Source organism: Astyanax mexicanus, chromosome 5 (assembly GCF_023375975.1).
Source record: "Astyanax mexicanus isolate ESR-SI-001 chromosome 5, AstMex3_surface, whole genome shotgun sequence".
NCBI classification, from domain to species: domain Eukaryota; kingdom Metazoa; phylum Chordata; class Actinopteri; order Characiformes; family Acestrorhamphidae; genus Astyanax; species Astyanax mexicanus.
Window position 1 is genome coordinate 26,026,269 of NC_064412.1, and position 27,688 is coordinate 26,053,956.

General features: G+C 39.1%; 2 protein-coding genes across 4 annotated transcripts; both read left to right on the plus strand.

Annotated features, from left to right (window-relative positions):
* The first annotated feature begins 29 nt into the window (after positions 1-29).
* slc44a2 (solute carrier family 44 member 2) lies at positions 30-20,522 on the plus strand. 3 transcript variants are annotated; one of them, XM_007257163.4, is made up of 22 exons: positions 30-170; positions 5,109-5,157; positions 6,049-6,122; positions 6,514-6,598; positions 7,105-7,189; positions 7,281-7,394; positions 8,402-8,462; positions 8,705-8,828; positions 9,043-9,126; positions 10,135-10,247; positions 10,667-10,798; positions 10,922-11,021; positions 11,241-11,333; positions 11,476-11,560; positions 12,054-12,316; positions 12,636-12,730; positions 12,852-12,955; positions 13,641-13,714; positions 14,212-14,282; positions 14,423-14,511; positions 14,797-14,881; positions 19,194-20,522. In XM_007257163.4, the coding sequence occupies exons 1-22, from the start codon at positions 140-142 to the stop codon at positions 19,310-19,312; spliced, it is 2,130 nt and encodes a 709-aa protein (XP_007257225.3). In that variant the 5' UTR covers positions 30-139; the 3' UTR covers positions 19,313-20,522. The 3 variants fall into 3 exon arrangements, with proteins under 3 accessions (XP_007257225.3, XP_007257223.3, XP_007257224.3); XM_007257161.4 differs by lacking the exon at positions 19,194-20,522 and adding an exon at positions 16,671-18,546 and having other exon boundaries at positions 31-170; XM_007257162.4 differs by lacking the exons at positions 30-170; positions 19,194-20,522 and adding exons at positions 4,751-4,858; positions 16,671-18,546.
* On the plus strand, positions 19,789-27,284 carry odad3 (outer dynein arm docking complex subunit 3). Its single transcript, XM_007257164.4, has 15 exons — positions 19,789-19,898; positions 20,600-20,812; positions 21,241-21,362; positions 22,216-22,290; positions 22,847-23,011; positions 23,240-23,275; positions 23,384-23,488; positions 23,677-23,802; positions 24,286-24,408; positions 24,958-25,104; positions 25,206-25,366; positions 25,520-25,676; positions 26,326-26,472; positions 26,582-26,666; positions 26,907-27,284. Exons 2-15 carry the CDS (start codon positions 20,728-20,730, stop codon positions 27,035-27,037), a joined length of 1,665 nt encoding a protein of 554 aa, XP_007257226.3. The 5' UTR covers positions 19,789-19,898; positions 20,600-20,727; the 3' UTR covers positions 27,038-27,284.
* Positions 27,285-27,688: the final 404 nt, after the last annotated feature.

Sequence of the window (27,688 nt, forward strand, 5' to 3'; positions counted from 1 at the left end):
CTTTCAACAGAATGTAAACGCTGAATCTGGCAACCCTGCAGTGTGTGTGTATTGGTCTCGAGCAGGCGGAGGGTTCGGTGCGCTTTCAGAACTACATTATTAGACACTCCAAAAGGACTGAACACACACAAACATCGACATGGAGCTACAGGAGAAAAAAAACAAATACGGTGAGTAACAGCTTTATTATAGAGAAAGACCGAGGGAGAGACAGAGGGAGGCTGAGGGAGAGATAGGCTGATGGAGAGAGAGAGATAGAGAAGCTGATGGAGAGAGAGAGGCTGAGGGAAAGAGTGGCTGATAGAGAGAGGCTGAAGGAGAGAGAGAGGCTGATGGAGAGAGAGAAAGGCTGATACAGAGAGAGGCTGATGGAGAAAAGAGAGGATGATGGAGAGTGAGAGAGAGAGGCTGATAAAGAGAGCCTGATGAAGAGAGAAAGAAAATCTGACAGAAAGAGAGAAGCTGATGGAGAGAGAGAGAAAGGCTGAGGAAGAGAGAAAGAGGTTTACGGAGAGAGAGAGAAAGGCTGAGGGAGAGAGCGAGGCTGAGGGAGAGAGAGAGAGGCTGAGGGAGAGAGAGAGAGGCTGAGGAAGAGAGAGGGATTGTGATGGGTGTGGATCTGATACAGAGGCGTGCACTGCTCCTGAACCCACACTGTTACACAGCTCAGACTCGCACAATATAAACAAAAATCGGGAGAGGTATTATCTTAAATTACATCTACCCATTATCTGCACCAAACCTTTCTACAGAGCTACAGGGATTACAACAGGCCTCACTGTACCCACAGGCCTCATTGAGCATGCGTATTGAACACATATACAGTAACGTGAAAAAGTATTTGCCCCCTACAGATTTCATGCTTACATTTTTTTAGTTTCTCAAACTTTAAAACCAGTCAGAGATAACCTAAGTAAACATAAAAAGCAGTTTTTAAATGATATTTTTTATTAAAGGAAAAAAACTATCCAAAACAAACTGGCCCTGTGTGAAAAAGTGTTTGCCTAAACCTAATAACTTGGTTGTGCCACCCTTGGCATTCAAGCTTTACCAATAACTGGGACTAGGTCTTTTACATCTCTGTGGAGGAATTGTGGCTCACTCTTCTTAGCAAAATTGTTTTAATTCAGCCACAATTGAGGGTTTTCGAGCATGAACGTCCTGTTTAAGATCATGCCACAGCATCTTCAAAATCTTCATTTTTTTAAGCTATTCCGAGGTAGACCTGCTGGTGTGCTTTGGATCATTGTCCTGCTGCAGAACCCAAGTACGCCTGAGCTTGAGCTGAGGTCACAAACAGATGGCCGGGCATTCTCTTTCAGGATTGTCTGGTAAACAGTAGAACTCCTGCTTCCATATATTACAGCAAGTTGTCCAGGTCCTGAAGCAGCAAAGCAGCTACCATCACTCTACCACCACCATGTTTTACATTCAGTATTAGGTTCTTTTTCTGAAATATAAAGCCAGATGTAACGTGACACACACCTTACAAAAACCTTTGTCACATCAGTGTAAAGACTAATTACCCAAAATCCTGGGCATAATCAAGATGTTTTTTGGCAAATGTGAGATAAGCTGTTGTATTCTTTTTGGTCAGCAGCGTTTTTGCCATGAAACTGCAGTTCTTTTGGGACCTCCTGGATGAGTTGTCCATCCCCTTTTGTAACAATTTTGGTTGACCGCCCACTTCTGGGAAGGTTTACCAGCGTTCCATGTTTTCTCCATTTGTGAATGATACCTCTCCTTACAGATGTCAATGATGATTTCTCATCTGTTTTTTTTGTTTGTTTGTTTTAGAACAGGGCATAATGTGTTGTTTTTTGAAATCTTTTAGCTGCTCCCTGTCATCAGGCAGGTTCTATTTCAATTATTTCTTGATTCTATAGTTGTCAGGCCTAGTTGTGTCTAGTGAAATTGAACTCAGCATTCCAAAAAGTGTCAATAATCACAGTTTATTTATTCAAACACCTTTTCACAAAGGGATATTTATTTTCTTTTAATAAATTAAATCATAATTTCAAAAGTTTTTTGTATTTACTCAGGTTATATTTGTCTGATATTAAAGTTTGTAGTAAGCTGTTGTGGTGTCTTGCAGTAAACCTTGGAAAAAAATAACTCCGCAGTTGGAAAAGTTTGGAAAAGACACAGCATTGGAAAAGATACCAGTGCCCAATTATAAATGGGGCACACTTACTGTAGCTTAAGTATGTGCTCTGTTTAGTTGTGCCACTGTTAGTTTTGATGACACAGATTCTCTTTCTTAGCCATAAAAATAGAAATAGACAGATGTGATATGAAACCAAAGACAAGGGTTACTGTAGTGGTCTGAGCTGTAGACCAGAGTTACTCATTACAGGGTTCCTCAGTTCCTGCTAGACCTAATAAACAATAACATATCCCACAGCACTAATCATTAATGAATATTGTGAGAGTCAAATCAGGTTTATTCATGTATCACTTTTTACAACTGATGTTGTCGCGAGCTGCTTTACAGAAATGTGGTAGAAGGACAGAGAATCAGACAAAACATTAAACATACAACACAGAACCCCCAGTGAGTGACAATAACAACAAAGTTTCTCCTGGGTGGATAACACTTATACAGCAGGTTTTTGTTCTAGTCCTGAGCATTATTTAACAGAGAGCAAATAATAAATAATAAAATAGTAAGATAGTAGGTAGCTCAGTATTCACAGTTTATAAACCATTTGGCCTGATGTGGATGTTGTTAACCTGGTGTTTCCTTACATTACTCCTGACATTACTAGTGCCTCCTACTGGGTCTGCCAGTGAACTGTCTAATGAGCACCGTTGTTATTTATGTTCAGTTTGTCCCTTGTTCCTTTTTTTGGGTGTGTGTGTCTGTGCACAAATGATTCATTGTCACTAGACCTCTGTCCTGCAGTGTAAAGGAGTGTTTGGTGAATGTAGTTTCTCAGTGAAATGAATCAGAATAAGATGGGCCTGCAGACAGATGCCCACACTCCAGCATTCTTCTCACAGGGTGAGAAACAGTTTAGACCCACTTAGAAAACACCTAGACACAAATTCTAGTCCCATACATTGTGGGTTAAACCCCCTAGCCTGACAGGGCTTGTTTATCTTTGGATAATTCATAGTAAATAAAAAAGCATTGTGAATAGTAAATACTTAATAATAGATACTGAATAAATCGTAGATGTTGGAAAAAAAACAAAGTAGATACCAAATAACAATTGCGGATAGTAAATAACTACCGGTAATAGTATATACTAGGGGTGTGCCATATCATATAGTACGCAATAATATAATCCAAAATTCTGGCACAATAAATAAACACTATATTGTAATATTGTTATACTCTTGAAAGCAAGCAGTCTACTTTGTATTGGTTTTGCAGTTTTACAGGCACTGTGTTACACTTTAGTTTTGTGGTGCATTATTTTTTATTTTGTTACACTATATGTTTTATTTTGTAAAGCTGTTATTATTTTATACAAGTCAGGGTCTTGGTAAGTTACGTTTTATAAACTAGACAAACATTTCTAGATTTTTTTGTTTCTACTGAATGTATGAAACATTAATATTTATTTTTTTGCAGTAATATTTTCTTGAATTACTTTTAAAAATGTCAATGTTTTGTCATATCGCCAAGAATATAGTGCAAAAATACCTGAAATATAACAATATCATTTTAAGGCAATGTCCTCCATCCCTGGTTGATACTGAATAAGTCACTGTCAAAACTGAATAATTCAATGTTAATACTAATTCATTTATAGTAGATAACGAGTTGTTTTATTGTGGATAATGAATAAATTTAGAGAAGACTTATGATGTCTAACATGTTCCATTTACTGTACAATTAATTGAGCAGTTTAAGTAAATAAATAAATAAATAATTAATTAATTAATTAATTAATTAATTAATTAAAAATGTGATTTAGGAATGCGTGAGAGTGAGTGCAGTGTTTGTGAGCTCATATCAACTCATACCATCAAGAATTTTTTCAAACTCAGAAATTTCTGGAACGTCAATAGCTGTTATTGTGCTCGTGTGGGATGTGGTTCTAGTTGTGAAGGTCAGTGTGTGTGTGTGTGTGTGTGTGTGTGCTTTCTGCTCTGATTCTCTCTGTAATGAGGAGTCTGAGGTTTGGAATTGTGACACTCACAAAACACACACTCAAACTGTAGAACTGTCACCATTCAAGTGACAGTAAGTATAAAAAGTTCAGTTCATATACCCAATAACAAATCTTAGATACATATACCCCACAAATTAGCCCCCAGATCTACAAGCCCATTGTAACAAATAACAAGGAGTTGAAGCATATGCTCCATCAATTAGCACTGCAGCTATGAGACTCATATGACTCACAAAAAATGGATGGCCCACCAATTAACACTGGAGCTATGTGGGTAATGTAGGGTAAGTAATGGAAGCTTTTACCTCAAGACTGGTTAGCACTGGAGCCAACTTCATGTCTCAATCATCAAAACTGACCTCACTACTAGATTTCTTATTCCACCTTAAATTCTGGCACTTTATGCCACACAGTTGGAATAGGAAATTCAAATAAGATTACTTATAACTTCCACTTTGTATTTACAAACTCTATTCAAATTCAATTATATAATTCAAAAAAGCTATTAGTGCCCTCTAGTGCCTGGTAGCATGTGTTAGCTGTTTAAATAAATGTTTATGTATGCAGGCCTTTACTGTAATACATGTGTCTGCGTGAGAATACAGTCAAAACACACGGAAACAAGCTAGCAGTTTCCTGTCAGTTAGTCAGAAGTGGCAAGAGATCAGCTGCATGCACAGAGGAAACGAGAGCGAGGAAATAGGTCCTAGTGATGGAGAACGACCAACTAAAGGGTAAAAAACTTTTACTCAATTTCAGGGTTGCAGGACAACCTAAATTGTATCAGAGGGGCTTGATGTAATGGCTATAACACACATACTCAATAACACACACTTACACACACACACAATAATCCTCACGGGCTGTTATTGTGCATTAGTCTGGGCTGCAGTTTTAATAGTGTGTAATTGATCAGGTTTTGGTTAGACAAGGGTGCTGTAGGGGTGATCTCAGGACACTCTTCAATTATAATCTGCTTTTCAGGTGACTCGAGGACCTTTGACCCCAACTTTAAAGGACCTATCGCAAACAGGTAAGCGTTATAGATTTAAATTACGTTCTTTCTGTTTGTTAAAAAACAGTAATACGTGTTTATAACTTTATAGAACTATTTCTAGCTATTTTAGCTGTTTATAATTGTTAATTACTGTTTAGAACAGTTTACAATTATTGCATTAAAGCACAGTAAGGCATGTTTTTCTGTTTCTATTCTTGTCCTGTCTTATTTGTATCCTGCTGCCAACCGCAGACTGCAATAGGAAATGCTTCTTAGTTTTTTCTAGTTAAATATTCCTTAATTCAGCTCTACATTTTGTAAGTCAGTTTTAGGTAATTTATAGCTTATTCATAATTCAATACCAATTTAAAACATATTCAGGACTAATTTGACTTTAATTCAGCTTAGATTTGTTTTTTATTTCAGTTCAGATTTAGTGTTACTTTTGTTGTTATCCAGTAGCATTCAGTTGTAATTGAATAAAAAATGATTTTAGTTCAAATTCTGCTCTTTACTCTTATTCATTTCTAATATGTTAGGTTTTCCAAATTGAATTCTAAGTTAGTCAGTACAAATTCAGTTGTAATTCAACACAAATTCAGCTCAAAATCTGTTCTTTATTGTAACTAATCTGGGGTGCTTTAAACCCTCAAAAGGATCTTAGCACTTAGATTATTTTGCACTAAGCAGTTTCTAATATTGTGCTAAGCAGCATTGCAGTAAGCAGTTTCTAAGATGTTCGTAATGCTAAGATGTTTTTGGGAAACTGGGCCTATTCATTCAGTTTAAATTTAATTCCCATTAAATGGTGCATCGGTTAAACAATTAAAATTAAAAGATTTCAGCCTTGTGGGTTTAAACCCTGCAGGATTCTGCTGATAGAGTGTGACTGTGTGTGTGTGTGTCTTTCTCTTTGTGTCTTTGCAGGAGCTGCACTGATATTCTCTGCTGTCTGCTCTTCATACTGGCCCTGCTGGGGTACTTTGCTGTGGGAATTTTGGGTAAGTTGATGTGAAACAAGTAAAATCAAGAAAGTTAGTTACATTTCTTTCAAAATACTTTTTACTATTACACCTTCAAATCACACTAACCTGGCTAGCTAGTATGCACACCCTGCTGCATGCATATGGTGAACTGACCAGCGAACGCTTTAACACGGCTACTAGGATTGCTTCTTTGAAAGTGGTGAATTTCTCCCTCTGCCTTGTTTTTGAATGACAGTTTTAAGGGATGCCTTTGCTTGGAAAAATAAACACATCGATATTTTAGATCTGTTCTAATTAAGTTGCTTTAGAGGAAGAGCTGACTAATGCTGCTCACTTTGACAGCTGTCTTCTGAATGTCTTTGAGCGATGCACTGTACTGTCTGTAACATATCATCTCTGTCCCCAGCTTGGTCTCAGGGTGACCCAAGGAAGGTTATTTACCCCACGGACAGTAGGGGTCAGTTTTGTGGTCAGGCCGGCACCCCACTAGAGTGAGTGCTCTAAACACACACAGTGATTAATGAGATCTTGTAAAATATGTACAAATAGTACTAAAATAGACCCAGAGAAATTTGTCACATTTGCACAAATATTTTATATTTATTTGGTAAATATATTATGATTGACAAGGAGCTCCGCTCCACTGTTGAAGCTGTTGTGCAACACATATACACAAAAGAACAATGTAAAAACATTGCTTCAACAGCTACACCTATACTGCTGCTTATACAGTATAGCAACTACCTAGACTATCACTGCAACCACCTAGCAACACAAACTGCAATATCAGATGACCAAGCAATTGCTTAAGATGCCATAACAACTGCTTAGCAACACCCTACGAAATTTGAGAAACTCCATATAAACCACCTTAGATGCCACACCAACCCCTACTTACGCCATAGGAACTTCTTAGCCACAATGTAGCAACTTAAAGTGTCATAAAAACTCATTTTAACTCAATATGCACTTGTGTGTGTATGTGTTTGTTTTGTAGGAAGAAGCCCCTTCTCTTTTATTTCAACATCATGAAGTGTGCAAGTCCACTGGTGTTGCTGGAGTTCCAGTGCCCCACCACACAGGTAAAACACCTCCCACCCCCCCAGAAACACACACACTCATACTCTTCACATGCACATTTTACCCTACATACTCATATGTGTATGTATGCAGATCTGTGTGGAGAAATGTCCAGACCGGTTCTTGACGCTGGTGAAGGCTAAGCTAAAAAATGAAGACATGCAGTACTACACCCAGTTCTGTAAGGAGGAATTGGATCCCACACTGGTGAGTAACAACTCAACTACACCAGAACTCTACAACACCTACACTACAACTACACCACGCCTACACCACAACAGTAGCAGAACTATACAGTTATATATAGAACTACAATTATATCACAACTACACCTCAACTCTACCACACCTACACCAAATCTACACAACTATAGAAAACCTACACTACAAGTATACCACCAAAACTACATCACATCTACATTACAACTATGCCACAATTAGACCATAACTGCACCACAGTTATACCACAACCATACCACTTCTACACGTTACCTATACCACACCTACACCATAACTATATCATAATTATACCAAAACTACACCACAACTACATCGTAACTAAACTACAACTACTACCCAACTATACCACAACTGTTCCACAAATAAACCACACCTACCCCACAGCTATACTACAACTACAACCCAACTTCATCAGAACTATACCACAACAACACATATAAAAAACTATATAGGGTGTATCTGTACACATTTTATGGTTCCTCTACATCCACTGTCATGGTTACTCTACACCTATTTCCATTGTTACACTACATTTATTTAAATGGTTGCTCTACATATATTTCCATGGAAACACTACACACATGTTTAAATTGTTATGCCATTTCAGTTGTTAGAATACACTTATTTCCATGGTTACCCTAGAAATTTGTAGTGCCTCCTATTTTTGAAATCATCACCCCTAACCAAGGAACCAAAAGTTCCTTTCTGAAACACACTGAATACCATCAGAAATGACAGTGCTCCAATGATATAACGAGGCTGGAGGCAGAGCAAGGTAGAGTCAGTCAGAGTGTGTCATAAAAAACTTTGAGGAGCTTAAACTAATTTAGAATATTAATTTGTTGTGTTCCACATCGATATCACGATATCCAACAGTGTTATCACACATCACATAGTTTTGTCCATACAGTATACCTGTAGTGTGTTTGTATGTGTGTGTGTCTGTTGACCTGTCCTTTCGTTTATTCTTTCTAGACGGCTCCTGAGATCCTAAGGGATAAAATGTGTCCGGCTCTAATCATTCCCAGCAGGGCCTGTGAGTCACTCAGCTTCATGTCATTATCACACTGTTATTATAGCTCTGTAAATGGACTTTTACTGTTACTGATGTTCTAATGAATTTGAATCTCTCTTACTTTATTGTAGAAAAAGACTAATTATTTAATTCCTTCTCAGGGAGTCTTTGATATGTGGTTTGTGTTAAATTCAGGAACACTGGAAACGAGGGTTTTTATCAACCTAATAGTGTTATTTATTTGTTTGTGTTTGTGTGTGTAGTTACACGAAGGTGTCTCCCAGCTCTGGAGACGCTTAAGGGGGGAGTGGTTGTCATCGGTAATGAAACAACCTTTACTTCCGGCAACACCAGCTTAAATGCCACTGACCTGCTGGAGGCATCAAAGTTAGTCTAGTGTGTAAGAGTGTGTTTAAGAGGGTGTGTGAGAGTGTGTGTGTATGTGAATGTACATTGTACAGGCCACAGGCTGAGAGTGTAAAGTAAAGCAGAGTGTGATGTGTGCTTTGAGTTTGAGGTGTGAGGTGAGATTGTAAAATGATTTGAGGTGTTTAAATGAGTAATGCTAAGTGTCTGTGTGTGTGATGTGTGTTTTCTACAGGAAGTCCAACATCGCTATGGAAGCTCGGCAGGTGGCCATGCGGATCTTTGAGGATTACACTGAGTCCTGGCACTGGATCTTACTGTGAGACTTTCACACAGCAACTATGACTGTCACACAGTCTATAACAGACTGTATACCACACTATGTAACACACTATATATACTCATGTTAGTACAGCATTTCACACTTCTTATAATACTCTAGAACACTGCATAACACATTGTTTAACACAATACATTATATAATGTTCTGTAACACATTGTATAACAAACTCTACAAGACACTACATAGCACACTCTATAACACTGTTTGGTAACACTTTATTTTAAGGAACACAAATTAGGCGCTTATTAATGTCTTATTATTTGTTTAATAAAGCCGTAATAAGACATTTATAAATGATTTATTCACTACTTATTAGGCTTTATTCTGTGTAAGTGTTATTGGTGCTTAATTAGTGGTCTGTTATGTGGAAATGATAAGACGTTAATAAGTGCCTAATTTGTGTTCCTTAAAATAAAGTGTTACCCACTGTTTATACATATAAGAGTAGAGTACATCACACTGTATATACCAACTTTGAAATATATAGTGCATAGCACACTGCATATATATATAACACTGTTTATATTTAATACTGTTAATAATATACATACAGGATATCCCATGTTGCCTACCTGTTCATTCGTAGCTCCGCCCCCTTGTTACCTGGCACCAGGTGTTTTCCATTTCCTGTCCTTGTCCGCGTGTAAAAATAATCCCCTTGTTCCCGTTTTCCCCTGTCCATGGTTGTACGTCTGGCGTCAGTTGGGTTATAAGTTTTCAAGTCTCCATGTACTCTGTGTTTCTTTGTTTCTTGAGTTCTTTGTTTGTTTATTTTGTGTTTCTCAATACATGTTTGCAACTTTTCTGCTCCCTACCTGACAAAAACATGCTCTATAACATTGTTTAACACCGTATATCAGTAGAGTAAATCACTCTAAACATAACACATTATAACACTCTATAAAAACACTTAAAATCACACTGACAATGACACACTGAAAATGAAATTCTCTATGTCTATCTCTCTATCTCTCTCTTCCTCAGTGGGTTAGTTGCTGCTATGCTGCTCAGTCTGATCTTTATTGTCCTTTTGCGTCTGCTGGCTGGAGTCATGGTCTGGGTGATGATCATCATGGTCATCCTCGTTGTTGGCTATGGTAAGGATGTTCATTACAGGGTAATCCAGGGTAATTACCATCTTCCTAACTGCTACAAAGTAATGTGTGATGCTTGCACAACCACTAACCTGACCTGTGTGCTCAAATGGTTTCAGGAAATCATTTTTCATGCCCCAGTGAGCCACAACATTAAGTTTGTTTACTTGAAACTAAAGTCATGCAACACACTGTTCCTGACAGATCAAAGCAGATACACTGTCTCTCATTGCCCCCATTATAGTGAACAACCCCCCTAAATTAACCTACAAAACCCTAGCTACCATACTTCATCTACTTCGCCTGTTCACATACTCTTTGTAGTTTGCTAGCAGAGGTCAGGGTGCATGTATAATAACTATGTGTACATTTTTTGGTTATTAGTTTCTCCCTTTCACGGTCTTTCTAAATCTCTCTCACAGGTATTGGACACTGTTATGTACAGTATGCCAGTCTACAAGGCCAGGCTGGAGCCGATGTGACTATAAAGGATTTGGGTCTGCAGACAGATTTCTCTATCTATCTGCAGATCCAGCAGACGTGGCTGGCCTTCAGTGAGTCATTATTAACACCATAACAACTGTGCAAACTCCATGTGGTACTTAAATGTGTTTAAATAGTAGTAAAACTTATACTATAACATCATTTTTGTGTGTGTGTGTCTTTGTTGCTCTAAGTGATTATCCTGAGTATTGTGGAGCTGGTGATCCTTCTTCTTCTCATCTTCCTGAGAAAGAGATTACTCATTGCCATCGCTCTCATTAAAGAGGCCAGCAGGTGAATTAATATTATGTGTACACAATAATAAGAATAATAACTATTGTTATTTTGTATTCATTGTATATATTGTATATTTGAAATATAGACAGAAATAGCATTTTGTACTATATTACAACCATATAAATATATACACTTAAATTGCTTCCATAGAGTTCATATTTAATCATGTTTAAGTTATTACTTTATGATCATTACATGCTTTTCTCTGTCTTCCAGAGCCGTGGGTCATGTGATGTCATCGTTGTTCTACCCTTTGTTGACCTTTGCCCTTGTGTGTCTGGTGATTGCATACTGGGCCATCACTGCTGTGTATCCACATCAGCTCTGTTACAGCACAGAGTTTAACTCATTTCTTAATAAATAATAATATATATTTGATTTGTCAAAATCAACATTTATTATAATGAGAGAAATCTAAAATAAAGTAAGCATCCTTAACTACCTGCACCAGCTTCCTGTCCACCTCCAATGAGCCGGTCTATAAGGTCTTTAACACTTCTGAGTGTGAATACTCCAGAGACACCTGCAACCCTGAGGTCAGTAACCAGCATCAATTATTTAATAAATAATTCAACATAATATTATTTAATTATTTATATGTATTTTTTATTCATACTGTACATTGTGCACCTCCTCTTATCTTTCATAGGATTATTTACACTCGTTTAGAGTGTAGAAAGTTCTATAAATCTACATTTTTATATTTTTATATTAATTTATATATTAATTTACAGGTTGAATGGAAAGGGCTAACTGCTATAAAGGGAATGGGTGGTCTTCCTGTTCCTGTTGTATTTCTCTATATGTAGCATTTTTTTTTTGTTTAATTAGTATACTTTATTTAGATCTGTATATTTGTAAAAGGTTGCTGTAGAGTAATTACCTAAGCCTCACCCCAAGCATTTCAGTGCACTTATGTTCTGACATGTTAGCATGTAAACATTTCAATTTGATATAAACTGAATTAAAGGACTAAACTGATGTTAAATGTGTGTTCATTTATAAACATTTTGATGGTTGTATTCACAGACATTCAACACCAGCAATATCTCAGCGCAGTGCCCTGATGCCGAGTGTTTGTTTGCGTTCTACGGTGGAGAAACTTACTACCACAAGTACCTTATCGTTCTTCAGTTCTATAACTTGTTCCTGTTCTTCTGGTGTGTGAACTTCGTAACTGCACTTGGTCAGGTGACCCTGGCCGGTGCCTTCGCCTCCTACTACTGGGCTTTGAAAAAACCGGATGATATCCCGGCGTTCCCCATCTGCTCCTCTCTTGGACGGGCACTTAGGTGTGTGTTTAGGGTTTGGGAGGTTTTTAGTTACCGCTTCACATCACCTGGCATGTCCTGCATTAAAGCAAGTTTGGCTTATTATTTTCACCTGTGTCAAAAATGTTGTCAATCAACTAGTCATGTTTGCTTCTTTAGTTCTTAAAGAAATGAGAATGCTTATAACCTATCAATTAGAACTAAAGCTAACTGCATATATATTTATCTCCTAATTTGTTTGCTTGAAGCTACTTAAAATGGAAAATTCTCAGGCACATTAATATTGTCAATAACACTGAAGATAATTTTCTCTCTCTCTCTTTCTCTCATTTTCTCTCAGGTATCACACAGGCTCGCTGGCCTTTGGCTCACTGATCCTATCTGTCGTTCAGGTGATCAGGGTGGTTCTGGAGTATGTAGAGCAGAAGCTGAAAGGTGAGCAAGGTTCTGTCTCTAGGTTTCTGTTCACAAACAGTACAGTTTGGTGTTTATTAACTGCCCCTCTCCCCCCACTCCTCAATTTCTATCCCTCTCTCACTCTGTCTCTCTCTCACAGGCGCTGAAAACAGTTTTAGCAGGTTCCTCTTGAGCTGTCTGAAGTGCTGCTTTTGGTGTTTGGAGAAATGTATCAGATTCCTCAACAGAAACGCCTACATCATGGTAACATTGTGACTTTCAGTTTACTGCATCTAACTGACATAGAATATTAAAATTCTTTATGGCACCCACACTACTTTATTATCATCACGTTATGTTTAGTCAGATCAGCCAAGACAGATTTGATGTCTGACATGTACATGGCTGTCTGTGCTTAAACAAACCTGCTGGTTGCCAAACTATGCTAATCTTTATAGTAATACTATAAAGCTATATATATATATATATATATATATATTTATATATATATACTTTAGCTTAATAGTTTCTGTGTACTTTGTACTGTTCTTCATGTTGTTCTTTACAATGAACTGCAACAGCTCATTAAAGAACTTGAGACCATCTATTGTAAGCTACCACTCATGGCTAAATTAGTTAGCTTCCGAAATGTAATAGTTATGATAATCTAGTGGATTAGCTTAACAAACGCTGGCACTGGAATGTCTTTCTTTTAGGCAAAAGCAACTTTAAAAAACAAAACCCATGCTAGAGTAGTTTTGACTCACACACACTTCTCATAAACTTACTATGACAAAATGTTATCTATATTAATGCTGTTGCACTAAAGTGAATTAGACTCCTTTTACGGCTTGTCATGCTACTCTTAGCAGCTTAGACAAAAGTTGGTGATTACTTTACAAGAAACTCTCTCTCTCTCTCTCTCTCTCTCTCTGTCTCTCTCTCACAGATTTCGATTTACGGTAAAAACTTCTGCACATCTGCTAAAGACGCCTTCTTTCTCCTGATGAGGAACATTCTCCGGTGAGAGCATATCATATTCTTTATATATTTTTTTTGTTACAATATTATTTCTGTCAGATGAGATGTGATTGATTATGATTATGTTTATTATAATCTGACTGTTCTGTGTTTAAGTTATAGATACTTTTTAGGTACACAATTTTATTATATTATTAATGTTATTATCAATAATCATTTTTACCAATCTGCCAAAATCAGTACACCTGGCACTTAAAGGGAATGGCAAGTGACATGCTGATTTATTTCATGTTATGCCCAAAGCACACCCATGATTAATTAAGAGAAAAGTTTCAAGTCGTGCAAGCTGTACTTTTCCTGGCGTTACGATAGCAAAAACACACTGACAGACCCTAAATCAAGCTAAGTGGTTCGCGGTTGATGGCTTGCCTATAGATCGCTTAAATAGGGCCCTAAGTTTGACAAAATAAGCATCATCCTTAATGTGGTTGGCAGGTATTTCCTGTATAAAATCATGTTAAAGTTAGTTTGTTCCTTAGGGTGGCTGTGCTGGACAAAGTGACAGACTTTCTGCTGTTTTTGGGAAAGCTGCTGATTGTGGGGATTGTGGGTGAGTGAGTCATTTAGTCTCAAAGCTTTAAAAAAGATAAGATTTACAAAAACTGAGATTCTGTCACTGATCTGTTCCTCTGAGATGATTAAAGTACTAAAGGATTTAGAAAAATAGTAATGTTCTTTGTCTCCCATTAGGAATTGGATCCTTCTTCTTTTTCTCAGGGAAGATAAAGGCTGTGGAGCAGGCGGCTCCGACTCTAAACTACTACTGGGTTCCCATCCTGGTGAGGTTTAGTTCTGATAATACTTACAGTTACCCAGCTAGTTATCTCACATTTGTACTCATAATTATCTGTTTGGCGTAAATGTGAACATCAACGACGGCTAAAATGCACATTTATTAAGCCTGGTTTGGAGATCTAAATCAGCAGCTGTGGTAGCTTATAGAGGTGGAAATTCAGGTCTGAATTCTCCGCCATTGGTGTTTATGCTAGTCTGTAATATTAGCGGCACTGTTACTGCAGTGTGTGCTATGCTGAAGCAGTATGTGTGTGTGTTTATCTCTCCAGACGTTGGTGTTTGGCACCTATCTCATCGCCCATGGCTTCTTCAGTGTCTATGCCATGTGTGTGGACACACTGTTCCTGTGCTTCTGTGAGTGTTTTTATTTGTTCTGGCAAAGAAATCACACAGCAGGGAGGACACACAAACACATGCATACACACACATACACACACACACACACACACATATACATACACACAGCCTGCAGGAGCGAAACCATCTGTCCTTACAAGATGCTTAGAATGGCAACACAGACTGCTGGCCAAAAGTATTAAGACAACTCACCTTCTGTGGAAGTGGTTTAGTGATGATAGGTTGAAATTTTATAAACACTGCAGTATTTTACTACTTTAAAAGGATACTACTTTTTCTGCATAACGTGTCGAAAACATTTCGAGTAAAGTTTGGTGTAAAATTGTGTTTCATTGTAGAAAAACTTTTCAACTCTTTACAATTTCTTCACGGTAGAAGTGAAAGGTGTTGATTGCGACACAAATTAAGTCATTTTATTTACTATCCAAACCTACAAGTGAAATAAAAATATTTAGCAACCTTCACAACCCTAGGAACGATAATTGATATGGTAAAACCAATTAAATACCTGGTACTAGGTTATGAAACAATAAAATAGCTGGCACTGTGTGGGAGCTGTGTTATAGTTGTATTTTAGAAGACCATATTTTGTAGTGAATCACCTCTCAACTGCAGTGTAGGAATTTACAAAACAAAAAATATTTAAAATTAATTTCTACACCATCCTCTCTTTATCAATTACAGCACTCTACTTTTAAGACTGGTGTGAGTAACTAAGCTCTGTTCTGATTGGCTGTCCTGATTTAAGTCTTATTTATTTAAAAGCAATCATATCTGAAACATTTTTTTTCAACTTCAGTCTAAATGTGTTGGGCTGTATAAAACAGTTATTCTGTATGCAAACATTTAACATTTTCTGACCTCACAAAAACTACAAATTTAACAAATGCTGCCTTTGCAGATTTGTGGACTTTTCTTAGAGCAGTGCAGTACTTTACAGAACTGTTATATTTTAAACATGGTACTTTAATAAATTACATTTCTATACTGTTCTGAGGCTTGGTTTTAACTAGTAACGCACCAAAATGATGATTTGTCTGAAGACTGCATACTGAATGCCAAACACATGCCAGTTTTTTCTCAGGTTTTTTACTTATTTTACCAATTTTCTTACTATTGCATAATTTAAATAACTTAATTTATATTTATTAAACTGAATATTTTTAACATCCTTCTTTTGCAGTGGTGGCCCACTATTGCCACCGGTTCTTCAACTTTTATGAAATGTCACAAAGACACATTAGCTGATATTGCTTACAGACAGTTTAGAACCATAATAATAGCAGACACAACAGCCGGCCTTGCCCGGGCTGAAGCAGTTTAGTTGTGACACTAGCAAATGTTTTGAGAATATTTTGTTTTTCTGAGCTGGATTACTTCCTAGGTTCATGACAGACTGAAGTCCTTGTGTTAGCTTAGATTTCACATTGCCATATGGCTATAAGAAGCCCTCATATCTATTTGTAGTTACTCTGGCATCTTTGTGTCTTTAAAACCAGTAAAGTACAGCCACTACAAAAAGAAATCCTAGAGGAAACACTGCAATGTAACCTAGCTTCCCTAATGCTAACTGTAATTCTTGCAGCTCTTCTCTGTTATCTTCCACATTTCTGAAATGCTTGAGGTCTCTTCTGCCTGGCTTTGTGTCTAATCCTGCTCTCTCTCGCTCTCTTTTTCTCCGCATCTCTGCATTGTCTCTTCCATCCCCTTCTCGTCCTGTTGCCTTTCTGCTCTGACTGTAAATCACTAACCCCCTCCAAAACCACACCACCCTGAACTCGTAAAGGCGAGGACCTGGAGAGGAATGACGGCTCGTCCGAGAGGCCATACTACATGTCCCCAGAGCTGCACGAAATTCTGTCCGTAAGCAAGGCGACAGATGAGGCCGATCACCCAGCAGGCACGCCAGTGGAGCAGCAGGACACAGAGGCTGCTGTTCCACTGCAGGAGAATGGCGAGGTCCAGCTGAAGCAGCAGGCTGTTCTCACAGAGGTTAATGAAGAGGAGACACCGCTGACCCAAGAGACGCTGGCGCAGGAGGAGGCAGTGGCCCCAAGTGCTCAGGAAGAGGTGGTGGAGGAAAAGGCTGAAGAACAGGAGGTGCAACATGTAGCAGAATCTACAACAGAGGGTGAGAGGGAAACGGTTATTCAGAACGGCCTTCAGGAGGCCAATGGTAAAGAGACGGAGGAACCAGAGCAACAACAACAACAGCAGCAACAACAGGAGCAGCAGCAGCCGGAGCTCCAGCAGCCGCCAGCCATAGTGGAGGAACCGAAGCCGCAGGAAAACGGCCCCCAGGAGAGTGAAGCACCACTAACACCTCAAGACTAATGCAAATGCTAACAATGTGCTCTGATATGTTTATTGGTCAAGTTAGTCCAGCTCTGCAGAACCAAACTCCTCACAGCTGGAGGCAATTTACTGAAAGCGTTACTTCTGCAAATTTGATTCCCTCAGTTTATTCATCTCATTCCAGTAACAGCCAATCAAAAATGGTGCCTTTTTAGTGTTAGCACCGGCACTATGATAGTTAGCTGCCTGTAACACTGTCAGCTTTTTGGGACAATGAATAATTATGATTGCGAAATTCTTCATTTAGGACAAAGAACAGTAGGAACATTCTGTTTCAAATATTTAAATATTTTAAAAACAAATAATAACGCTAGAGTTACTATGCTAGCTGACTATCAAATACATTAAAGATATTGAAAAGCTCTTGAAAACTAGAATATGGAATCATTAATTCATAAAAGTAAGTCTGTTTGCAGTTCACAGGGCTGGGGTATAAGCACCCATTACCTGTTAGCTATGTTAGCTTCATATCTCCAGTGATAAACTTGAAAAGCATTTCTTGGCTGAACAACTAACTTTATTAAGAGTAAGGTGAAACATTTGGAGACTGGAAACATAGGATTTTTGTCAGAACTCTCACTTTAAGTTGTTTTAGTATGCTACTGAATGGTGGTTTGGTGTGGTTCAGTTAGCGGAGATGTTCTTCAAAGACACTAGTTTAGCTTTTAGCTGAGGGCACCTGAAAACCTCTTCTGAAGAAACCTTGCAGATGTGCTAAATATGGGCATAACTAAATCTTACTGTGTTGCGTACTCCTTCGCTAGCGATACGTTAGCCATGTGTGAGGTAAGCTCGGCAGTTTATGTTTGGTGTGAGATGTTTCCAGTGAACTGTACTGTGGATGATGGACTTGTGCCTAATAATTATTGTGAATTATCGTCTTAATTCTTTCGGGGAATGGACTCAAAGTTTACTGTTGCGATGTTTACAGTGAAAAAACAAGCAAAAAAAAAAAAAGAATAAACCTGGTTTACATTAATATTCAATACCAGCTTTGCCCAAATGTGACATTGTTATATTTGAGACGATGAATCTGTATTAATTAATCGGGAAATATGAATAAAGATTGTGTTCATATGCTTAATGTCAGAAACCCAAAGCTGGTTTCAATTCTGAGAAGCTTGGCCTTGTGAGACTTATGTGGGTGTGTGCATTTTTGTGTGTGCGTGTGTGTGTGTGTGCATGTGTGTGTGATGATATGCTGGTGTGTTTTTGTTGCCTTCAGTCTGTTTCTACCTCTCAGTCTTTCTCTTTTCTATCTTTGTAAGTTTCTGTGAATCTGTGCCCTAATAAACCTCTCATTTCCAGCCTCTTGCTCTAAACCCTGAGTTCTCTCTGATCACACACAGCGCTCCACCTGCTCTCGGATTCTAAAGGGTTTTAGACAGGAAACATATGCTTCATTCTGCTTTCTGTTTGCTGAATGGCAGTGTCTGTAAAGCAAATTAATCCAGCAGTATGACCAAGGTGGTTAAGCAGCATAACCATCATGACCACACGTGTCGACCAGCATAACTATGCTTTATCGACCAGCTTCACATACAAAGAATTGGGTATGTTTTCTGCAGGGTGAGCTGTTTTTCAACTACCTTGTCCTTCAAAGGCCACCTTAAATCTAAATCTGACACTTATATACACTAAATACCCTGTCTAAATATACTGTTTGAATACCTGCTACAGGTTAAAACAGTTTTAAAAGCACTCATTTTTAAACAAACAAAAAGGTTTACTTTAGTAACAAGCTGAAAATGAAACCCAACTTTGTGTGTGTGAACACTAATTGGTAAGTACCTAATGAGCATCCTAAATTATGTATTTGAGTTTAGTTAATTCAGAGTTATTGCTCAGTTGTTCTATGAATAAAATGTAGTTAGCATCTACCAGCATCTATCTAAATAAAAGACATGCTGTGATGTTGTGGTTTGAAATGTCTGACTGAGCTTTATTCCCGCAGTGGAGGATCTAGAGCGGAATGATGGATCTGCAGAGAGGCCGTACCACATGTCCCCGAACCTCCTCAGCACCCTGAAGAAACCCAACGACAAGGTCAAAACTGCCTGGACCACCGAGTGAGAGACAGAGAGGAAGAGAAAAGGGAAGAGGGACTTAGAATTTCATTGAGAAACAAGGTTTTAGTGCAAAACTGGATTAACATATTTCATCCAGTCAATTTACTATGAATTATGACCAGTCTGCTTTAAATAGTAAACAGGGTAGCAGAGATTGTTACTGAGTTTTACAGTTAGTGTTATTGTTACTGAATATTACTTAAGAAATAATACAAGAGAGGGAACGCTATCACTTGTTATATTGGCACTGCTTTGCCAATATTACAAGTTATAGCATGAACCTTGAGTGTATTATTGCGATTATACCATAGTTTCATTAACGCTGTATATTGAAAGATTTTGAATTAAAGAGGAAGAGAAAAATATGATATGTTTGGTTATAAAAACTCCACGAGTTAAAATAGTTCCATTGCTGCTCTGTTTGTAGCTGTGCTGTTTAGCTGGTAAGCCCTGCGTTGTTGCTAGGTTACCTGTATGTGGCAGAGTAATAAATGGAGAGCTTTGGTTACAGTGCATTACCAGCTGATAATGGAACTCATAGAACACCTCTCAGCCAATCACACTGGGTCACAGGGTAGAAACTAACTGTGGTATAATGAATTTTACTGTTACTAAATGTAGCTAAGTTATTTTTACTGAACGTTACTGAGTGTTACTGTTACTGAATACTACTGAGAATTATTGTTACTGAATGTTACTTAGTGTTTCTGTTGCTGATGTTTATCTGCATATTTCTAAGGTCTGATTGGTCTGATTCGACTGTATATTTGAATTGTGGCATTTATTTACTGGTTTGTTTACAGGTTGTGTACCTTTTGACAGGTGTTAAAATAATGATGGTGCAATAATGAATGAACTCCAATCTGAATTTAACTTGTAGCAGCCTATGTGCCTTGCTAATTGTATTGATACTTCATTTCTGTGCCTTGATAATGTATTGATCATCTATGTATTACTGATGATCCGTAGAGGATTGATCATTCACATGTGTATTTATAAGATATTTATAGTATGTTTGGTTTGTATAGTTTCTCATGTAAATGGTTGGAAACCACATGTCAGAACGTATATTTGCTGGAAGGAAAGTGGTGTGTATTGATGAACTAAGATTACTGCAAACACAAAGTCAGCACAGCAAAGTATGGGTGTTTAGTATTATGTTGTATGATACATATTTGTCCTTCAATAAATGTCTAATAAATGTTTGTCCTTAATGAATCGTGTGCGATTCCTGAAGCAAGACACTCATTAGCTTATTGGCTTTGTCAGGACAATGTGACTGTCTTTACAGAGTGCTCCGCCTCTCAGCGGAAGTGGGAGTTGCTAAGCAACCAGTGTATCGTAGGAGAGGTAAACAGAGAGAGCAGAGGGAGGAACTAGACTTCAACATAACAGCAGAACTTAATAAAACTGCTAAAAATGTCGGCGCTGTTCAGCTCAAACTCTATCAGAGCTCCAATCCATGACCAGATCAGCGAACTGCAGAGGAAAATACAGCTCCTGGGTGAGTTTAGCAAGCGGCACATGGAACAGCTGCTGGTGACTGAATGACAGGGGATGTGATAATCCAGAGTGTTTTCATACAGAGTTCTCCAATAATGTAAACTACCTTCCACTACCAGATCAGATATCTGGCTATCTGAGAGAGAACTCTTCAAAGAGCCCTTACTCTCGTAATACCTCTAACAAACGAACTACTTTTACTAATTCAATTTCATTCTTCCCCTCCTTCCTCCTCTGTCCCACTATTCCCTTTAATGTCTTTTAGGCCCTGTATAAAATGTTTTTTCTGTTGAACTTCTATTACTCTAGGTGCATAATTATTGTACGTCGCTCTGGACAAAGCGTCTGCCAAATGTAATGTAATGTAATGCGGAGCATCGCTAATGAGTTTTATAGTGATTGAGCTGTTGTTCTGTTCTCGACCGCCAGAGGGCGAAAGAAGCGCGTTTTTTGAAAGTTCCGAAAACGCCATAAAGAAGAACAAGGAGACCATCCTGCAGCTGCGCGAGGAGAACAGGAGACTCAACATGAGACTGGCACACGCGCTCAGAGTAACACACACACACACACACACACACACTCCACTACTGACAGATATTCCATATGAAGACACACTCTGTGCTGTGAAGGGAGCTTCCAGTTCAGGGCGAGGTATTGGACGCCCTTGTTTGCTATCAGGCAGAAGCAGCTGAGGGAAATAGCTTGTATACAGTAGTGCGGCTTTTATTAGTAGTGCATTTTTTACCAAAGGTTTTCATTTAGACACGTTTGGGCACAAAAAATTCTGACCTCAGATCAGCTGCTTGCACTTTCAAAACAGTGACGTGTCAACCAGTTTTGGGACAATTATTTATAAATCCTGTATTATGTATTTAATATTGCTGAGTGTTACTTAGATGATAGGTGGAGTGAGTAGGGAGCAGAATGTGATTGGGGAACAATATACCATACACACACACACACACATTATACACACTTTTAGTAATACACAACTCACACCTTAATTCTATGTAAACGGGTTTAAAATAATTGTGTTTACAGTGGGACCCTGTTTGGTGCTGTAGATCCACTTTTTGTCTTTGCAGAACCATCTAGAACAGATTCTACATCATATTAAAGACCATTTTAACCAGGCAAAGAAACATTTAAGCATTTAAATGGTCTTTCAGGTGTCAGGAATTTAATAAAGACCCATTTTCTTAACAGAGAAACACTTAAATAACCCTCTTTGTAAAAGTGTGTCATATAGGGACACTCACACTACACACTGATAATGGAGACTGAACCTTTGTACACTGAACACACAAACAGTAAGAAACATCCACTCACACAATGTATGAAATATTACACCTGTACACTCTGTTCCGTAACAAGTTACCTGTATGTGTCTCTGTCTTTATCCAGGGAGATGAGCAGGAAATTAAAGAGGTGTTTCAGAGCCGCTCAGAAAAAGCTGCTTTCCGGAACATGTCCGCAAAGGTCAGAACACACACACACACCTTTGATTTGTATTAAACATATCAATAAAAAACAACTAGAGCTTGGTCAGGATGTGTACAGTATTAGTCAGCTTTGATACAGCAACTAACAGACACTCTGTTCTGACCAAGATCATATTCCAGCCTCTGATGATGAGCAGCGTGATCCTGGACTCAAACACGTGATCCTCGGATAATAGTGACAGCCTTAGTCTAATCTACCCATAAAGATTAAAGAGCATTTACCCAAAATGTTTTGTATATTATTTCCTCTAAGCTCCTTTCACATAAACCAAAAACAGTCATAATTCATTTCTACACCAATCTCTCTTTATCTTTTTAAACAATTAAATACACAGTTTTGTTAACACTGTTAAATGCAAATGAGCTCTGTTCAGTTTGCGAGACCTGTGTTGTGTCCCATTCCAAAAGCAGTTAGTGCGGAAACACTCCTTATAACTTCAGTATTCCTAATGCTTGATTTCACAGAAACAATAGAGGAGCAGATACCCACTTACTTTTGGACATATTGAATAGTTTTTACTCTGTGTGTTCAGGCAGCAGCGGAGGTCCAAGATCAGAAGTTGTGTTTTAAGATGAAGAAGCTAAATGCAATGAAACACACCACAAACACACTCCGGCAGCGGCTGGAGGAGCTGAGAACTCAGAATGAGCATCTGAAAGAAGAAAGGAGAAACCCCAAGGCTGAGAAGAACACTAAGGTAACTCACACACACAAAAAACAATACACAACTACTAATGGTTTAGAAACCTGCTCAACCACTTTATTAAAACACCCACTATGTGCTTCCATTTTTTTTGCCACTTTTGTGGAAACACAGATGAAGCTACAAAAGATGAGTTTCTGAAAAAGTGGCAATTGTGTCTGATATGTTAGCAGTGTATGTGCATGCTCTGTGCTGTTACTGATGTGTTTAACTCATCCACAGAATGAAGTGAACCAGGCTGAACTTCATCCCCAACAGGTTGCACACCTACATTCCCTTTTATTAAATCACATTCCAGCTGCAATACACCTACCTGTACAATTTGTGTGTGTTTGTGTGTGTGTGTGTGTGTGTAAATGTATGTAGCACAATGTGCGTATGTTGGAAAACCGTCTGGAGAAAGCACAGCTGAAGTGTCAGGGCGCTGAACACATCACGAAGAGCTACCTAAAACTGAAGGAACATCTACAGGTAACTCACACTCACCTACAGATAATATACCTTCAGGGAACACCAGCACCAGTGGCAAACTGATACAGCAGTGTGTTTATGAGGCAACAGTAACATCATTTGTAATACATTTTAAATGCATTGAAGAAGTGAGTGCTAGCTGATGCTGTGTGTGTGTGTATGTATGTGTGTGTGTGTGTGTGTGTAAGGAGGAGAGCCTGACTTTTGAGCCACGACTGAACGAGCTAGAGGCTGAGATCCTGCGGCGTAGACAGGAACTCTGCCAACTGCAGGACATGAATCACCAGGCCCACCTGGCCAAGGAGGCAGCAAAGGTACACACACACCTTACACTCTTACAGTTTTTACAGTTGCTCGCATACTAACATAAGATACATTCACCCATGTACAAAAACTTCAGCTCAAATTTGAAAAACTATAAGCACATTCTCAGCATCACACTTTTTGCAAAACTATTTTACCCAGTGACTTGGTCTAAACCTGGACGCCAATGTAACAATCAGTCTACCTTGGTGGTTTGCCATCAGCTCTGTTTGTTCTGTCTGTTGCTTAGTAGTGAGATTCGCAATGCATTTTGGTATACATTTACTGCATTGGATGTAGTGATCTACAATATTTACTGCAAATCATAATGCATTATGGCAGTTTTTAGTGCGTTCATGTTATGATTTGGACACTTGTAGTTAATGTAATCAATAGTGCCCTAAAATGTAAATTGTGAGCCATTTCGGTCACTGCTATCGAACACAATGTCCCTTCTTTGTGTGTGTGTGTGTGTGTGTGTGTGTGTGTGTCAGGCTGAGCTGCAACAGCAAGAAGAGCAGGTGTATCAGGAACGGAGGAAGAGGGAGCTGATCCTTAACCAGTACAAGAAACAGGTGGAGGAACGCCGAGCCCAGGCAGAGAGAGGAGAACGCAGAGTAAGTCACATGACATGACGCACGACTCTAACCCCACACTCAGTACCTCTATTCCCGCAGTCAATGGCTTTAACCCTACAGTCAGCTGCACTAACTACACAGTCAGTCTCTCTATCCCAGAAGTTAGTTGCTCTATTTCACAATTAGACCCTCTAACTCCAGTCAGACCCTCTAACCCTAGTCAGACCCTCTTTATGCACTGTCAGATCCTCTATCCCCACTGTCAAACCCTCTATCCCCACAGTCATACTCTCTATCCCCACAGTCATACTCTCTATCCCCACAGTCATACTCTCTGTCCCCAGAGTCAGACTATCTATCCCCACAGTCAGACCCTCTAATCCCACATTTAGAGCCTCTAACCCAACGGTCAGATCCTTTATTTTCAAATTCAGACCCTTTGGCCCCATATTCATACCCTCTAACCCCACAGTCAGATGTTGTAACACTGCAGTCTGCCACTCTAACCCTGCAGTCAGCTAGCTGCTCTAACCCCACAGTTAGACCCTCTTTCCCCATTGTCTTTGTCCTCATGTTTGTGCCCTTCAGGCCCAGCGGGTGGCACTGCACCCTGATGAGCTAAACAGCGAGGCCCAGCGCAGTGCTACAGGAGTTGGGGAGGAAGAAAGAGTACTCTCCAGCTTTGAGGAGGCCTTCCAGCACATCAGAGAGGCCACTGGAGTGACCAACACACAGGTAATTCACAAACACACACACACATACACAGTGCTTCTGCTTTTGATTGCAAAAGAAGATTGATCAGACCATATTGTGTATGTGCATTTGCATGTATGTAGGAGGTGGTGGACAGATTCACCTATCAGAAGGACACTCAGAAACATCTCGAGGAGATGAAGGTGGAGAACGAAGCCAAACTGCAGCAGCTGAAAGAGGAGAGGGACACGCTTGATGCACAGTTTCAGGAGATGAAGTACTCAGGAGAGACCAACCTGAGCCGGTAAAGATCATAATGCTCACACACACACACATGTTCATGTATACAATACATCTCTTTCTACAGTAATTTATTTATCAGCTTCACTCTACATGTCCTTGCATCTTTACTCTGTGTGTGTTTGTTTGTGTGCGTATGTGTGTATATGTGTGACAGTGCACGGCAGGAGTTGGAAGAGTGTGAGAGTCACCTGCAAACAGAGCAACAGAGACAAAATGCAGCTAAAGAGAAGGTGGAATGGCTGACACAAACACTCAGTACTGTCAGCGCTGGAGTGGAGCACCTAACTGACAAACTGCAGAATATCACACTGGTACACACACACCTGTATACCTTCCTCAGTCTGCTTTTGTAAACTCGCATACAGCTGCTTTAGCCCCACAGATAGCCCATCTCCCACATTCAAATCACAGAGTACCTTTATTACCACAGTCAGTACCTCTATCTCAACAGTCAGCCGCTGTTTTTTTGCTACATCCAGCCCCTCTATTGCCAAAAGTCAGTCCCTCTATTTACATAGTCCGTCTATTCCCAATTAATTCCTCTAATGCTATACTCAGCCCCCTCTATTACCATTAGTCAGCCTCTCTATTCCCATCAGCCTGTCCCTCTATTTACATAGTCCCTCTATTCCTAACTGTCAGTCTTTCTATTCACACAGTCTCTCTATTCCCAACTGTCAGTCTCTCTATTCCCAACAGTCTATCCCTATACCTTCCTGCAGTCAGAAGTTCTATCTCCATAGTCAGTCCCTTTATCCCCATAGTGAGTTTCTTTACTCCCACAGTCGGTCTCTTTAAGCCTACAGTCAGTCCTTTTATAGCGACAGTCTTTTTATTCCCACAGTCAGATAGTCTTTCATCATTCCCTCTACTCCAAGTCAGCCACTCTAACCCAATACATAACTATCCAGTAAACTTAACTCCATGTGTTGTGGTGTGTGTCTGTTTATAAACCTCCAGCCCCAGTCTGATGAGTGTGTGCAGTCGGACACTGATAATCGTATTGTAAAGCTGTTGCTGGAAGCCGAGCATAAACTGCAGCATCTGCAAACGGAGCTGCAGGATAAAGACCCCCACGTACTGATGAAGGAGATGGAGGAAGAGGAGGTCAGTGTGTGTTTGTGCACAGATATTCAGATATGATTTCACAAACATGCACATGGACAAACATTCCATATTATAATGTGTGTGTATGTGTTGGTCTATGTATGTGTAGTTCCATGCCAGCATTGAGGGGAAGCTTCCACAGTACAACACCCGCATTACACTGCTCGACACCCAGAGATCTGACCTGTATGAAGGTAAGAGACCATTCTAATACACACTCACACACGTTCAGTGTTTGCTATACTGCAAATACTTATTAGCTGTAATTTTAAATAATAGGTGGTTGCTGTGGTATCCTGGGAGTTTGTTTTAGCTTCCCATAGCACTGTCTATGTGCTATAGAAAGTAACTGTAACTGGGGTCCACAAGCTTTGCCATATGACTGTACGGATGCATAAGGTAACCATGTAATCGTCTCTATCTATTGTGTTCAGAAGAGGAAAACAGTGGTGAAGATGAAGGAGACATCATCACTCGGACTTCCCTCAAGCGTCAGTCTCAGCTTCTCATTGACTCCAAAACCAGGAGAAAGACTCGTCTGAGGAAGAAGAGAGGCAAATTGTGAACTCACTGTGTTCTATCCAGTAGATACACTGCCTGGCCAATAAAAAGTCGCCACCTGGATTTAACTAAGCAAATGATCTGTGGTTGCTGCAATTGGTCAGGTCTAGGTCCTGTAACATTATGTGCTGACTTTTTTTTGGCCAGGCAGTGTATCTATCTACAGCTATAGTTTTAAAATATGTATTCTGTATTTGTCATTGCTGATAGGAAACATTCATGCATCAAATAAAAAACTCAGAGCAGACTGATTGGTTAGTTTGGTTGGTGTTTCTTTATAACAAAATGCACTGTTCAAAAATGCCCTCTGGCACTCTCTTTACTCAAATTCTGCACTTACTTTAATTTGCTTTGCATCCACTGTGCTCTCGCTCTGCAATTACTATACTCTTTACTCTTACTTTACTTACTCTTGCTCTGCAGTCAATCTGCACTCACTCTGCACAAACACAAACTTCTCTCTCTTACTATAATTACTTCACTCTTGCTCTGCACTCACTCTTTTCTCTTACTTTTCTCAAACACTTTTCTTTCTTTTAGCATTGCTTACTCATCAGACACTCAAATAAGCTAATAACCTTTTAAATTGCACATGTTGAGGTTTACAGAAACATTAAAAATGAGTGTATGTGTTCAGTTGTACAGCCACTGTGCT